This window comes from Mastigoproctus giganteus, chromosome 1 (genome assembly GCF_048544385.1).
Source record: "Mastigoproctus giganteus isolate SK-2022 chromosome 1, ASM4854438v1, whole genome shotgun sequence".
Classification (NCBI taxonomy): Eukaryota; Metazoa; Arthropoda; class Arachnida; order Uropygi; family Thelyphonidae; genus Mastigoproctus; species Mastigoproctus giganteus.
Genome location: NC_143575.1, coordinates 26,670,793 through 26,685,879, shown reverse-complemented (window position 1 = coordinate 26,685,879; position 15,087 = coordinate 26,670,793). Strand labels below are relative to the sequence as shown.

The 15,087-nt window shown below is 36.7% G+C and overlaps 1 protein-coding gene across 1 annotated transcript in view; it reads left to right on the top strand.

Moving 5' to 3' along the window:
- LOC150090659 (nuclear protein AMMECR1-like) overlaps nt 1-15,087 on the top strand; it is a 141,089-nt gene that overhangs the window by 109,251 nt on the left and 16,751 nt on the right. The window contains exon 4 of the mRNA XM_090379323.1: nt 13,427-13,517. Coding sequence (XP_090235449.1) covers nt 13,427-13,517 — 91 coding nt within the window. The remainder of the gene's footprint in view (nt 1-13,426; nt 13,518-15,087) is intronic.

Here is a 15,087-nt window from a genome sequence, read left to right as displayed (position 1 = left end):
TAGGGCAACCTTGACATATGAGGTGTGGCTATTAAGTAATGAGACCATTGCAATGAAATATTTCGTACCTTACAAGTTATCTATCCCCCTTCAAAATAATTGCCTTCTGCTTGCACACACTGTTCCATACATTTATTCCAAGTGCAGAAAAATTCCTTAGTCACTCACTTGCTGTAATCCCTTTTAAACACTTAGGTCACTTTTTTTTGAATGTCTTCAGTAGACTGAAAATGAGCTCCGTTAAGTATACTTTTCAGTTTAGGGAACAGAAAGGCACAAGGGGCTAGGTCTGGCAAGTAGGGTACATGTTTCATACACAGGGATTTGTTTTTTGGCCAGAAAATGGTAAATGGAGCATGTTGTGTGCTGGACAAGTAATCAACCATCCTTCCACAATTCAGGTCTCTTCCCTTGAATTTTTTCATGCAGCCTAGTCAGTTTTGATTTGGTGGGAAGTATTCTTGCAGATTGTTTTGTCTTCCATTGCATTAATTGTCTTTTAGTTTCTGGGTTGTACTGGAACAGCCAACTTTCATCATAAGTAAAGTAATTACAGTACTCTACGTATGGATCTTCAATTTTTTTTTTTCAAAACATCTTCACAAACTTTGAGTTTCTCATTCTTTGATCTTCATTCAAAATTTTTGCACCATCTTGGCACGCACTTTTCTCTTGCCTAAATTTTCAGTTGAAATTTGTCTTAACTGTTTCTTTGTCTCTATTGAGTTCTGATGCAATCATTCTAATGCTTATAAGACAATCACTTCAAATCAGTGTCCTTACCTGGTCCACATTCTCCTTCCTTCTAAAAATCTTTTATGCCATTCAAACATTCAAGACCTTGACTTAGTATCTTCCCCATAAACTTGACATAATTCGTAACTTTCAGTTGTTTTTTTTTTTTTCCTTTAGTTTTGGTAAAAATTTGAGGTTGATTTGTTGTTAGTTTCTTTTGTTTGTTTGTAATTTTGCTGCAAACTTCAAAAACACAAGGTAATGATAATGAGAATCTGCCTCACTGCAAAGCGAATGAGCATGTTGACACGTGGCTTGGCAGACAACTAGCGAAAGGTTCAAGGTCAACAACTATGCTTTTGTTTTGCAGGTGGCTACACCTTGTGATGTGGATGCCTGGGAACAATTTTAACATATAAGCTAACCAATATAATGCACTTAGAGCCTCTATATATATATATATATATATATATATATACAGTAAACCCCTGCTATTCGTGGTCGCTGATTTAATATAAAATGAAACCTAAAAAAATTTGAATTTTAAAGTGCCGTGAACATTTTCTGCCATAAAAAAACATGGGCGTGGCTAAAATTACCTTTCCCGGTCAAAACAGCGCTCAGTGGGTGGGGGGAGAGGTGTGACAAAATCGCGAGCGTGGATGTTTCTCGCTAATCCTTGTTCGGTATGTGTTATGCGCTTGCCATGGAAGGTTTCCTCGTTTGCTTTTAATTTATATGTTTATAAATTGAATAAATTTATCAATTTATAAATTGATATGCTTACAAAAGTGATAAATTTACCGTTTTGCAGTGTAAAACAGACTTTTACGAGTGTGTTAATGGAAGAAAGTGACTTTATTGTGGACAAGTTCTTTCTAACCCGTACAAAAATATGGCTATGAATAACAAGGGAAATGTGAAAAGATCAAAGGTGATGACATTAGCGAATAAAATTGAGTTATTAGATAAAATTTCTAATGGTGAAAGTGTCTCCTCAGTGGCAAAACATAAAATCAATGAGTCAACGGTACGATCAATCAAGAATTGGAAGAAAAAATCCGCCGTAGTGTCCGTGAAAATGTGCTAATTGCTTCAAAAATTTGCTCTGTAAATCATGATGTTAAATTAGAAAAGGCTTTAAATCCGTGGATAGAAGACCGAACTCAAAATAAAATTCCGTTAAGTTCACTCATCATTCGTGAAAAGGCAAAACTCCTTTATCAAAACTTTAGCGAAACTGGTGATAGCACTGGTGAGAAGTTTTTTAGCTTAAGCAAAGGTGCTGGATTGAAAGAGTTGTTTGAAATTTCCAATAAATATTACATTTAATATTAAATTGTTTCTTATTTTCATTTTGATGCCATATGCTTGCATTTCACTATGTGCTGTCTATGTACATAGTCATATTATGAAGGTACATATAATACATACATAGACAAAATTTTAGACTAGTTTTTCTTATATATTTCATACTTTGGAACGGAACCCCTTTATTACTATGGGAGCCATAACTCAGTATTCGCGTTTTCGGTATTCACAGCATTTCTCAGGAACGTAACCCCTGTGAATAGCGGGGGTTTACTGTATATATATATATATATATATTTTTTTTTTTTTTTTTTTTTTTTTTTATTAGCATTCTTCATAGTTGTAGTAATAGTCGAAGGAGGCATATTAATAGCCCTACACACATTACAGTGGCTTTCACCAGATTCCATCCTCCAAATATTACACTAGAATTCAATGAACTAATTTTACTAGGTATGGCGTCTCTTTATTCCATTAAAAACTTCATAACACGATGGCAAAACTGCATACGACTATCACTATTATTATATTTAATTTATTAATAGCAGAATTATAAAAAAATGTTAGCGTAAACAACCAACTGAATGCTTCACTGCATTGACCTTTACCATCTGCATCCACAAGTGGCTACTTTGAGGGCGGGAATCTTTCTTGTCTTTGATATGGATGCGCTAATTGCTGATTGGTTCAGATTCTCCCAAATCACATGAACAGTGCATGATACATAAAGCACAGTATGATGCCGATGAATTTTGTCTGATGATTTTAAACTTTCAATTTATAAAAAAATTGCAAAAAAAAAAAAAATTCCAAAATAAATAAATAAAATTGCCGTTGTGGTCTGGTCTGTGATCGTTGCTATTGCAAATTGGACCAGCGCAAGATGAGGTCTACCTGTATATACGTGCAGGCACTCCCTGGCTTACATAATATTTGACGTACAGAAATTTGACTTCACGTAAGTTTTTGCCGGCCGGTGTAAACCTAAAAATATCGTGGAAACATATTTTGCATCACGTAAGAATAAATGGAGGTATCATAATGTGAACCCAATAACACAGTTTTTTTTTTTTTTTTTGTAATTGGTTCCAATACCTTGGAAGTTGAAATTTTTGCTATATAACTAAACTGTTTATCTCTTTTAGCTAAAAGATCATTTTTATAATGGAAATTGCATTACCTTTCCATCATTATCCATTATAAGAATCAATTTTTGAACGCCTTTGATAATTTTCTAAAACACATTTCTCGAGGTCATGACCATAAAACAATAAAATCACTTTCTGGCATATTAGGCCTTTCTCTTAGTGCAACCTATTATAAACGGGTAGTAAACCCTATCTTATTTCATTTGCCATAATACTGATAACTGGAATTTTGTGGGGTTTTTACGTTATGGTATTATGGTGAAATGAGTTCTCCTTTACTGAAGTCTTCAATCAAAGAAAAAACATAAATAAATTCTCAGAATCCTCTCTTCATTCCTATTTACTTATTACAATATTGAAGGAAACAGGACCAACAGAAATTTGCAAGTGCTGGCAGTGCTAAGAAATGAAAAAAAAATTGATTTAGAAAAGATGATTAATTAAGAATTATGAAGCAGGACAAAGTTTGTCATCTATTGCATGGAATTAGGTCTCACTGCTTCAACAGTGAATATTATTTTAAGGGGCAGTGTGCGTATAAAAGAACATTATTATTATTATCCGTTTATTAATCAAACACCCATGTACAGAAGTTATCTAGGAGGGTGGCTCATACATACATCGAACATAACATTTTAGATAGGAACACATATAGTTACATAAAATAAAATATCAGAAAAAACATTTAAATTAATAAATAAATAAGAATAACTACAGTCATTTTACACCTGAATTGAATGTCATAGTCATTCTGCTGAATGGAATATCGTCAGTCCTATGAGTCTTTTGCTATGAACAAAACTCTTCTTTCTTAAAATACATTCTTCTTTATATATGTAGTTTAGTGTACAGATCCCCTGCAGTGAGCTTCCTGTAGGTTTTGTCATGGCAGTACTGTCCAGGTCTATTTTGTAGACTTAAAAGCTCCAGAGTATTGGCAGGAAACAGCTGCCTTAATTCGTCCGAGTAATGAATAGTGCTATGGAGATTGAAGGTAGTGGAGCCGGGCTCCAGGGCGGGGGCCTGACCACGAGATTTTCCATTTGAGAGACATCTTTTTTTTTGTTAGTTGTTGATGCATCGGCTTCTGTGGCCATAATGCACCTCCCAAAGTTTTTTTTTTTTAACTTTGATTCAAGCCCGAGGCGGGATTCGAACCTGCGACCTTGGGTTGCCAGGCGAGGGACATCTAAACTTCCAGTCAGAAGTTTTGCGAGCATGCAGATGTTACATAGGGTCTGAATCCACGGAGCTAGTTTAAGTATGCATACAGTACGGATTTTGAAATTGTGAAGTGACACCGGAGCAGCCGGTATTCCAGGTTGAGAGATTTCCTAATATAAGTATTTGGGAGAGAGGACCAAATTGTCGAAGCATATAGGGATACAGGAATGATACATCTTTGGATACATTGGGTCACTAGTTACTGGGGCCCCGAGTGCCAAGCGATAGTTCCCAAGCGATCTTTCTAGTGCGATTTTCTAGCGATTTTTCTAGGGCGAGTACTAGTGCTTTGATAAACCCTCCACCGCTCGCAACGTTACTGCTTCCCTCGCTGAGCAACGTCACTGCTTCACCGCTAGCAACGTTACTGCTAACCCCGCTTGCAACGTCACTGCTATCGCTAGCAACGTACTGCTCTCCTCTTCTGCTGATCGCTTGGTCACTGGTTGGCACCGCTCCTGCCTCCACGTGGCGGGGCCGGTGATCTGGGAGAAGGATTTCCCTCTTCCAGGACTAAAAGGAGCAACGATGGATTGTAATGAATATCCGTCTCTGGAGCCCACAGGCGGCAAAGTTGTTAACTCTGTCTCAGAACACGAGTCCAATCGTCCGAAGAGACTTCGGACGGAAAAACAGATTTCAGATATGCCAGAATTTCTTATAATGCACTCATTGTCCACACAACCTGTCGGCAAGCTATCGCCTTTTCTGATACAGAAATGTTTAGAATTGGTTGTTGGATCCCCTAAAATGGTGAAGCGTCTCCAATCAGGAGACCTTTTAATTGAAACCTCAAAAACATCTCATTCGGAAAAATTGTTAAATTTAACAACATTCAACAATATTCCAGTGTCAGTTATGCCCCATAACACCCTGAACACGTCTAAAGGCGTTATCAGTGAATGGGACCTATTAACTGTTTCTGAAGAAGAAATAGTACAAGAGCTTAGCGAACAAAAGGTGACACATGCACGGAGAATAATGACCAAAAAAGATGGCAACCTACTACCAACTAGGTCTATTATTTTGACGTTCAGCACTCCGAATCTTCCATCTTCTGTCAAAGCAGGTTATTTAAACTGCAAGATTAGACCTTACAGCCCGAATCCCATTCGCTGTTTTACGTGCCAGAAGTACGGCCATGCACAGACTGCATGCAGAGGCGATGCTGTGTGTCCTATTTGTGGCTCTAAGGAGCATTCCCAAGGAGAGTGTACAGTTTCCACTCCTACTTGCCCAAACTGTAAAGGAAGCCACCCTGCATTTTTTAAAGCATGTGACCTCTGGAAAACAGGAAAAAAAATCCAGAAATATAAAGTGGAGCATAAAGTTACATATCCTGAAGCAAGAAAGCAAGTGCTATTAACCATGCCTAGCAGATCATACGCATCAGTGACCAGAAGTAGCCGCTCAATTGCAACACAAACAAATGTCTCCATAGAACCAAGCAGTTCTTTTTCCACCTGGGCCAAAACTGCACTGCTAACATCCAAAAAGAAACTTACAGTCAATGAGACCAACAACACACCAATTAGTATCCCAACTGATACTATCTCATCATTGCCCGAAACAGCAAAATCAGCAAATGTTGAAGACCAAGAAAAAGGGAAACAATGCAATAGGAAAATGGAAATTGATATTCAACCAGAGAATGAAGAGTCAGTTTTAGAATTATATGCTAATGATACCATAGAAACAGGACGCCCAACCTTTTCAAAGAATGAAAAATCAAAACAAAGCAGACTGAAACCTTCTCAGAAAAAACAGTCAGATCAATCTTATTCAATCAAATCCAAACAATGAATAAATTCATACAATGGAATTATAGAGGATTACGTAGTAATTTTGATGACCTGAGTGATTTACTTTTTCAAACAAATGCAGTAGGTGTATGCTTACAGGAAACATTTCTATCACCAAAAGTCTCTCTCAGATTCAAAAATTACACCATGTTTAGACGAGACAGAGATTCTGATGGTCCTGCCCGTGGGGGCGTAGCTGTTCTTGTAAAATCTACTATACCGTCAAGACATCTCCAGCTACAAACTTCCTTAGAAGTTGTTGCAGTTCGGATGGCATTGGGAATATCATTAACGCTTGCATCCATTTATATCTCGCCCAATTATCCTTGCTCCCTGGCTGAACTTGACAATCTAATCTCACAACTGCCACCTCCTGTCTGCTTATTCGGTGATTTCAACGGCCACCATCCATTGTGGGGATCTTCCACCATGGATAGGAGAGGCCAATTAATTGAATCATTCCTGGATAACCATAACCTGACTCTGCTGAATTCTGGCTCTCCAACTTATATACAACTACCTACAGGTACTACCTCAGCCATAGACTTGTCCATCTGTTCAGCATCTCTTTTTGCAAGCATGAAATGGTTAGTGTTGAATGATCCATTGCACAGTGACCATTTTCCTATTATCAATTCAATTGAAACCCAGGCTGTGTCATGTCCAAAAGGCTGTACTTCTTGGAATTTTTATAAAGCAGACTGGGTAAACTACTCAGCTTGTGTCCTTCTCGACACTCAATATGTTCAACATCAACATATTGATGACGTAACTGACCACATTACCAGCCAAATCCTATATGCAGCAGAAATTTCCATCCCAAAATCAGACCAATGCAAACATGTACACAAAAACCAGTGGTGGAATACGGATTGCTCTAAAGCAAAAGTAGAAAAAAACCGTGCTTGGAACCGGTTCCGCAAATGCCCAACTACTGCCAATCTAATTTTATACAAAAAACTCAGAGCCAAAGCAAGGCAAATTAGGAAGAAAGCAAAACGTGACTCCTGGATAAGCTTTGCATCAACTATTAACAAAAATACTGACACACGAATTATATGGAAAAAAATACAAGCTCTCAATGGAAAATTTCCTCCCCAGCAGTCCCCGATAATACAATGGAATGGGCAGGACCTATCCTCTTCTACTGACATTGCAAATGCTTTAGCAGAATCTTTCTATAAAATTTCCACCTCCTCTTCTTATGTCACCTCCTTTCAACGCATTAAATCTGTTGAGGAACGTCATAAATTTAATTTTTCAACTAGACTCTCACTTCCGTATAATCAACCCTTTTCTATAGCTGAACTCAAAGAATCCTTGAGCAAATCTCCAAATAGTGCAGCAGGACCAGACGGCATTCACTACAGTATGCTGAAGAATCTATGTGAAGCTGATCTCTACATACTATTACTCTTTTATAACCGGATCTTCTCAGAAAATACATATCCTCTCTCATGGCGTCATTCCTACATTTGTGCTATTCTAAAACCAAGTAAAGATCCTTCCATAGTTGAGAATTACAGACCAATATCCTTGACAAGCTGTTTGGGCAAAATCTTTGAAAGGATGGTGCATAAGAGGCTCATGTGGGTGCTATACTCCCAAAACGTTCTTTCCGATCACCAATATGGCTTCCGTAAAAACAGATCTACCCTAGATTTACTACTCAAAATTGAATCTAACATACGTAACGCTTTTGTCACGAGACAACATCTGGTGATGGTGAACCTAGATATTCAGAAAGCATTTGATACCACTTGGCGTCATGGTATTATTAAAGATATACATCAGTCGGGGCTGAGAGGCTACCTTCCACAATTCATCAGAACTTTTTAAGGTTACGCACCTTTCAAGTCCGATACCAAAACATGCCATCAGCAACTCACATTCAAGAAGAGGGTGTTCCTCAGGGTTCCATACTGGGTGCTACCCTATTTGCTATTCGGGTCAACCACATATTGGAAGAACTTCCAAAATCCATACAAATATACATGTATGCAGATGACCTCACCATATCCTGCCAGTCACAAAGTATGAATACTGTTGAAAGACAGTTAAAAATTGCTCTTTCCAGAATAGAATCGTGGACCTTATGTAATGGATACCGCCTAGCTGAGCAGAAATCCACCACTACTCATTTTTGCAAATTACGGTCACTGCATCCCGATCCTGAGCTAAAGATCAATAACATTTCAATTCCTCTTGTTCACACTGTCCGTGTTCTTGACCTCGTACTTGATAAGAAACTGAACTTTCAAGCACATATAGCTTATCTTAGAACTATCTGCTTGAAAAAGTTGAATATTCTCCGGTGTGTGTCATCTATATCATGGGGTGCTGATCGACATACCCTGATCCATCTTTATCGAGCCCTCATCAGATCCTGCTTAGACTATGGCTCTCCAGTGTATGACTCTGCGAGAAGAACTACTTTAGAGCGATTAAACACGATCCAGCACAGTGCGCTGAGAGTTTCTCTAGGAGCTTTCAGAACCTCCCCTGTTCAGAGCCTTTATATCGAAGCTCATGAGCCACCTTTACATCTTCGGAGGAAAACATTACTTTTGATGTTTGCCGCAAAAATTCGCAGTTTGCCCTCCCCCCCTAGTTGGAAATATCTGTATAATACCGAATGGGAGTCATTTTACAACAGTAAGCCAAATGAAAACCGACCTGCTGCACTTAGACTTAGAGAACTCACTCAAGCATGGAATATAGACATCAGCAATATATTTCAGGACATGACACCTCCTGATCCGACTTGGACAAATATTTCTGTTAATTACGACGATTATTTTCAACAGTGGGGTAAGAACACCTTGTCGCCCTCCAATATTGCACAATTACATGAAAATCACTCTTCTAACTCAGAGGCCTGCAAAATATATACAGATGGATCAAAAACTGAGACCCGAGTAGGTGCTGCAGCAGTCTTCCCTTCATTCACCATTTCTGTTTCATTACCAATAGAATGCAGTATCTTTACTGCTGAGCTTTATGCTATTAATTTAGCTCTCGATCGGATAACTGAATTTTTAATTACGACCACTTTAATATACACCGACTCACTCGGTGCTGTCACTGCTATAATAAGTGGTAACAACTCTTCTCACCCTGTAATAAAACAGATTCGTTCTAAGCTACTTGCCTGTAAGGAATTGAACCAAACTGTGACATTCTGCTGGATCCCAGGACATTCTGGAATAGCTGGCAATGAAAGAGCGGATCATGCAGCCAAACAACCAGAAACCACCATTTTGCAGAATTTTCAAGTTCCATATACAGATTACAAATACATTATCCGTAAAGCATGTTATAACAGTTGGTCATTAATCTGGAAAGGTTATCCAGGAAATAAACTCTACCAAATCAAACCGGAACCAAAGCTATGGCAATCCAGCTTCAGCAAAAACAGGCGAGATGAAATAATTTTAGGAAGGCTAAGGATTGGGCATACTCACCTCACTCACCTATATCTATTAACTAATGACAGCGCTCCACAATGTACATTCTGTCAAGTACAACTGACCATTCGCCATTTGTTAGTGGACTGTCCCCACTTTCCAAATATCCGCTTAAACACCTTTAAATCAATAGCTAATACACAGTCATCAATAAATTTATTACAGATTCTGGGTGATGATTCTAATGAAAAAGAACTATTTATTTTCCTAAATCGTATAGGAATATATCATAAAATATAGTTATATTCACTATTAGAAAGACACAATATGGCCCTAGCAGCCTATGTGTCGTTAAACACAACAACAACAACTAGTTACTGGTTTCGAATCCCAGTTATCTCCTGTCTTACAGCCCATATGGCGGCAAGAATTTTTGATCTGGTGTTCTGAAAATGCCTTTGGAAGGCAAGTCCCTCATCCCATGTCACTTCCAGTTCGATGCATAAACTGACTTTCTTCGCCTTTGCTCCATAATAGATAATACAATTTGATTTTTTATCTTCTTGTTAGTTATTGTCATATTGTCAGTTGTGCTGACTTAGTAGTAGTAGTAGTGGCATGTGATGCAAGAAAGCAAATGTATGAGCTTATGCAGCATCAGCCAAAAAAAAAATCACACCATTCCCTCCCAATGCCTGTCCAGTTCCTCCTTAAATTTATTCAACCTATCAACTTCCACAACGACAGATGGAAGTTTGTTCCAGCAATTAACCACCCGCTGGCTAAAGGCAAATTTCCGCACATCTATTCTACATCTGTCCTTTCGTAATTTGAATTTATGCCCCCCTAGGCTCGTAATCTGAACAAGTGAAAGGATCCCATCAGAATTCAGCGTGCTGAACCCATTCAAGGCCTTCCTTATACACCACAATCAGATCACCGCGCAGGTGCCTAGTCTCCAACCACTGCAATTTGCAGAACTTAAGCCTCTTTTATAAGAGGATAACTTCATTCCCCTCACCAATCTTGTTGCTCTTCTCTGTACACGCTCAAGTAAATCTACATCCTTCCTAAAATGAGGCCGACGAAACTGACGATTTCTTACCTTCTTCAATCCCCCCACTCGGGGTTACTTCGAATGATATAAATATGCCATACAGAGAACTATTGACTTTCATCTTTGGGTCTCCGATGTTGCTCTGTAATCACTACACGCAGCTAATTTCACTGATTCCGGTCTAAGCACACAGTAAGTTGACCTGACTTTATTCCGTTATCTAAAGTTACTTTCATTCATTTTTCCTTTAACAAGATTTAATTGGCTCTATTTTATATTTATTTTTATTTATGTTTGAATTTTATTTCTTCATTTTGGTCTCTGTTGGGTTGGCTATGATGTATGCGCTTCATATGTATACATCATAACAGAAACAGAGACCCTGCTTATTGTGGTGGCTCCTACAATTTTGGCTGCCGACCCCTTGAAGAAGTTTGTAAAGCCCTAGAACCCACTGCTTTAGGTGCCATCATTGTTATCGTTATTATTTTTATGTTAATTGAATTTAATTTCAGGTTATCTGCTTTTACCTTGCTGGCTTTCTCAATTTTTTCCACGGTAATTATACTTGACAGGTCATCACCCCTACCCAATACACTGAAAATATACCTTTGCCTATATATATATACACACTGTTTATTTCCCATATATATATCCCCTCCCCACCAATTTTTTTTAACATGAATGCACAATGACTAAAAGATGTCCTTTTAAGCAGGTGTTTTTATGGAAGAAATTGCATTTTTCACCTGATCTTTTTTTTTAATCAACTATATATATAAAATTCTATTCTTTAAAAAAATATATTAAACAGCAATACTTCATATACTTAATAAAATAAAATTACAAAATTGTAATTTTCTTGTAATGATCCCATGCTTCCCGAATAAGATATGTTTATAGAGAACCCAATTTTCAGTATAGCATATAAATAAGGAACCAATCAGCTACATAATTGTAGCTTCCCACATGTGTATGCAACTTTATTATACTCGATAGTCTTTTATGAAGGGTTAGACTCTAAATTTGTGCTGCAACGGGTTGTTTACATTTAATCGTGAGGATAAACATCACCTTTCCAATCCCCATTTGATGTCACAAGATAACAAGCAAATTAGAATAAAACGTATCAAATCATTTTATTCTAATAAAGCAGTTATGAACTTTTTTCAGCAAACAAATTGTATGGCATAAGTGTATTTGTGTGTGTGTGTGTGTGTTATTGCATAGCAGGATTGAATAGGCGCCTCCGTAGCCAGGTGGGCAGGAGTAGCAGTGTGTAGCACACGCTTCTTGATTAGACCGGGGTTCAAGCCCATGACCACCGCATATCCCCGGAGCAATATGGCCTTAGTTGCTAATGCTCCTAAAAACCAAAAAAAAAAAAAAAAAAAAAGAAGCAGAATTGAACAATGGTACAGTGGTACAATGGCACTATACCATTGTACAATGGTATAGTGCCTTCTGAAATCCTTTTCGAAATGCTGGAATGCAGAGTGTAATAAAATTTAACCAGTAATCACAATGTAAGAAGTTTGCACTTCAGAAGAAAGATGTACACTTTCCCATGCTACTAACCAAAAAAGTGCTTTAATTTTTCTTAACAGGGTACCCCTTGAATTACATGATATAAGGTATTCACGTAAATCGCCAAGTAGCTGAATAACAATATCTCAGAAATCATTTTCCATAGAAAATAGTGTGATATGGCTGGGTTACATTCTGTACATAGGTTATCGGTTCATTCTGGAACATAGTCAGTTCCAGAATGTAACTTCATTGGACTATAAACAATACAAGTGAAACTTGTGGTACTGTATATAATTATGGAGAACACTAACTACAATCAATAATAGCAAAATATAAAAATATATAAAATGTGTTCCTGTTGTTTATAGAAATTTATAATTGAACGTATTACAACTGACAAATACGGAGTTGGTTCCCCTTCTGAGGAAATATTTTTAGCTGTATTTTTTTTGTTTTTATTGTACATTTTACGAAACAGATGGCAGCAAATTAGGTTAGTAGTGTGTGCGCACGCACGCGTTTATAAACTTGCTAACTGGCATCATTTGCCACTAATTCCAGTTGAGATGGGGAGAAACTGAACATTACAATAATTACTCTTGGATAAGTACTGTTTATAAAAATTTAATCATATAATTGAAGGCTTATTAAAGATAATATAATAGCTCAGTGGTCCACACACTCTGGAAACCATTTCAGTAGCTGGTTACACTTTCTAAGAGGGTTTTTTTTTTTTTTTTTTTCCCCTTCTTTCTTTGCTATCAATGAAATATTAAGCATACTACTTGCATTTTTCAATAAATATTCTAGCAGATATGAAATAAACAACCACAAAGTTGCAGGTTTGGATTTATTAACAACAAATTATTCTCATAATCTGTGCATTGCCATGATAATAGTAACTGGAAGCTTATATAAATTCTTTAAATGCACTTTCAGCATTGCATAATTTTGCTGGTCCCTAGTATGTGACTTCAAGCTTGCTGCAAAAAACGGGTTTCATTCAGTTTAGTGAATTTACAATTTTAAAACTTGAGGTTTGTTGTTTTTTTTCCTGCTAGTCTCAACACCGAATAGAACTAATGGCATATGCAAAATGGTTTAATAGATATTATATGATGTGAATCTACAGAGATCTAGATTTTATCCAAGGTATGTACTCCTTGCAAATTTTATCATATTTGTGATTATACATATTAATGTCATATTTAGGTTGGTGTTCACGGTATCAGAATAGAATTTACCACAGAAAAAGGTTCCAGACGCACTGCCACCTATCTTCCTGAAGTTGCTCCAGAACAAGGTGTGTTGTCCATATAATTTTTGATGTATTGATTATATTACAAAAAATTTGTAGAATATTATATGTTAATATCTTATAGTAATGTAGAAGGTATCTCAGTTTTCCTTTATCAATATTAAAATAAGACATTAATATTTCATAGTATCATAAAAGATGTGAACGTTTTTCTTTTTGAAAATGCTAACATAAGTCTTTACCTGTAATTAAAATATTTTGAGTAGGCTACTTTGATTAAATTGAGTAAAGGTTAAGATGCTTAGATGAGTTTGCTGGTGCATATGCTCCCATTACTTGTATTGAAAATATCAAACACTTTGGTGAGGGACTATAAAATCTGGACAAGTGACTAGTTTTTCCTTCTTTTGGATATGCTGAGATTTTTTAATTTGTTACTTGTTATAAGATTTATTCTTCTGAAAAACCAAGATTAGATTGAGATAATGGACAAGAGTTCAGAGCGGAATAAGGAACAAAAGACTTCATTTCTACAAAGTGAAGGGGATTTCATTTCAAGGATGAAGTCAGAGCAAGAAACAAGGAGTTGAAATTGCAGATAATACCGTTTGTCACTGATGTATGCAAAACAGAATTTATCTGTACTAGCATTATTATTATTAATTCAGTCACATCCCCCCCCCCCCAACACAGCTCTTCCCGTCTCAATTTTTTTTTTTTTTTTTTTTTTGCAATCACAGATTTTTTTAAATTTTGATTTTGTGTCATTTTTTCCATTAATTTTTTATTTCAGCCATTTTTATTGTAGTGTGTATATAGTTAATGCCAAACTAAGCTTCATTATCAAAGCATAGTACCTGGGTGGGATGTGGGGGTTTATAAAAATTATATAAATATGTAGTAAAACCCACAATAATATTTACTATATTTCTGGAGACACTGTTTTAAGCATATTGCCAAAACGTTTTTTAAATAAAACTGAAAAACCATGCACCATAGTTCAGTGAAACCTCTCTAAAACAGACACCATTAGGTCAAAAGAAAGTCTCCACTATACAGAGGGCTGTTTACTGATGGTTTTTTTATTTATTAGTATTATACATATGTTTCAATTAATTAACTTTTAGTAAAAATGAATATAAATGGCTGTGTTTAGAGCATTTAATTTGCATTATGGGTAATAGATCACTTACTAGTTTTAGTACATATTCATCAGTTTTGCTCACATAGAATTTTAATTTGGGAAAAATGAGAGTAGGTGTGTGTTATAGGCTAATGAATCTGATGAGTAGCAATTCTGCAGAGAAATAGTGGGCCAGTAAATCAGAATGTCTTATAATGGGGGATTTTAACTTTCCAGATATCGATTGGAACTTGTGGGTTGGTCACTTGCACACAGGCGCATTATAGCCTTAGTTGCTAATGCACCAATAAAACCCAAATCAAATTAAAGTCACTTGCACACTAGCATGACTTTTGTGGATTTATTGGATGACTGTTTTCTACAGCAACATGTTTGAGAGGCAACTAGAGGGAGTGATACTCTTGATCTGATTATCAGCAGTGATTATTCATGCATTAAGAACTTGCAGATAGAGAAACCACTGGGTGACAG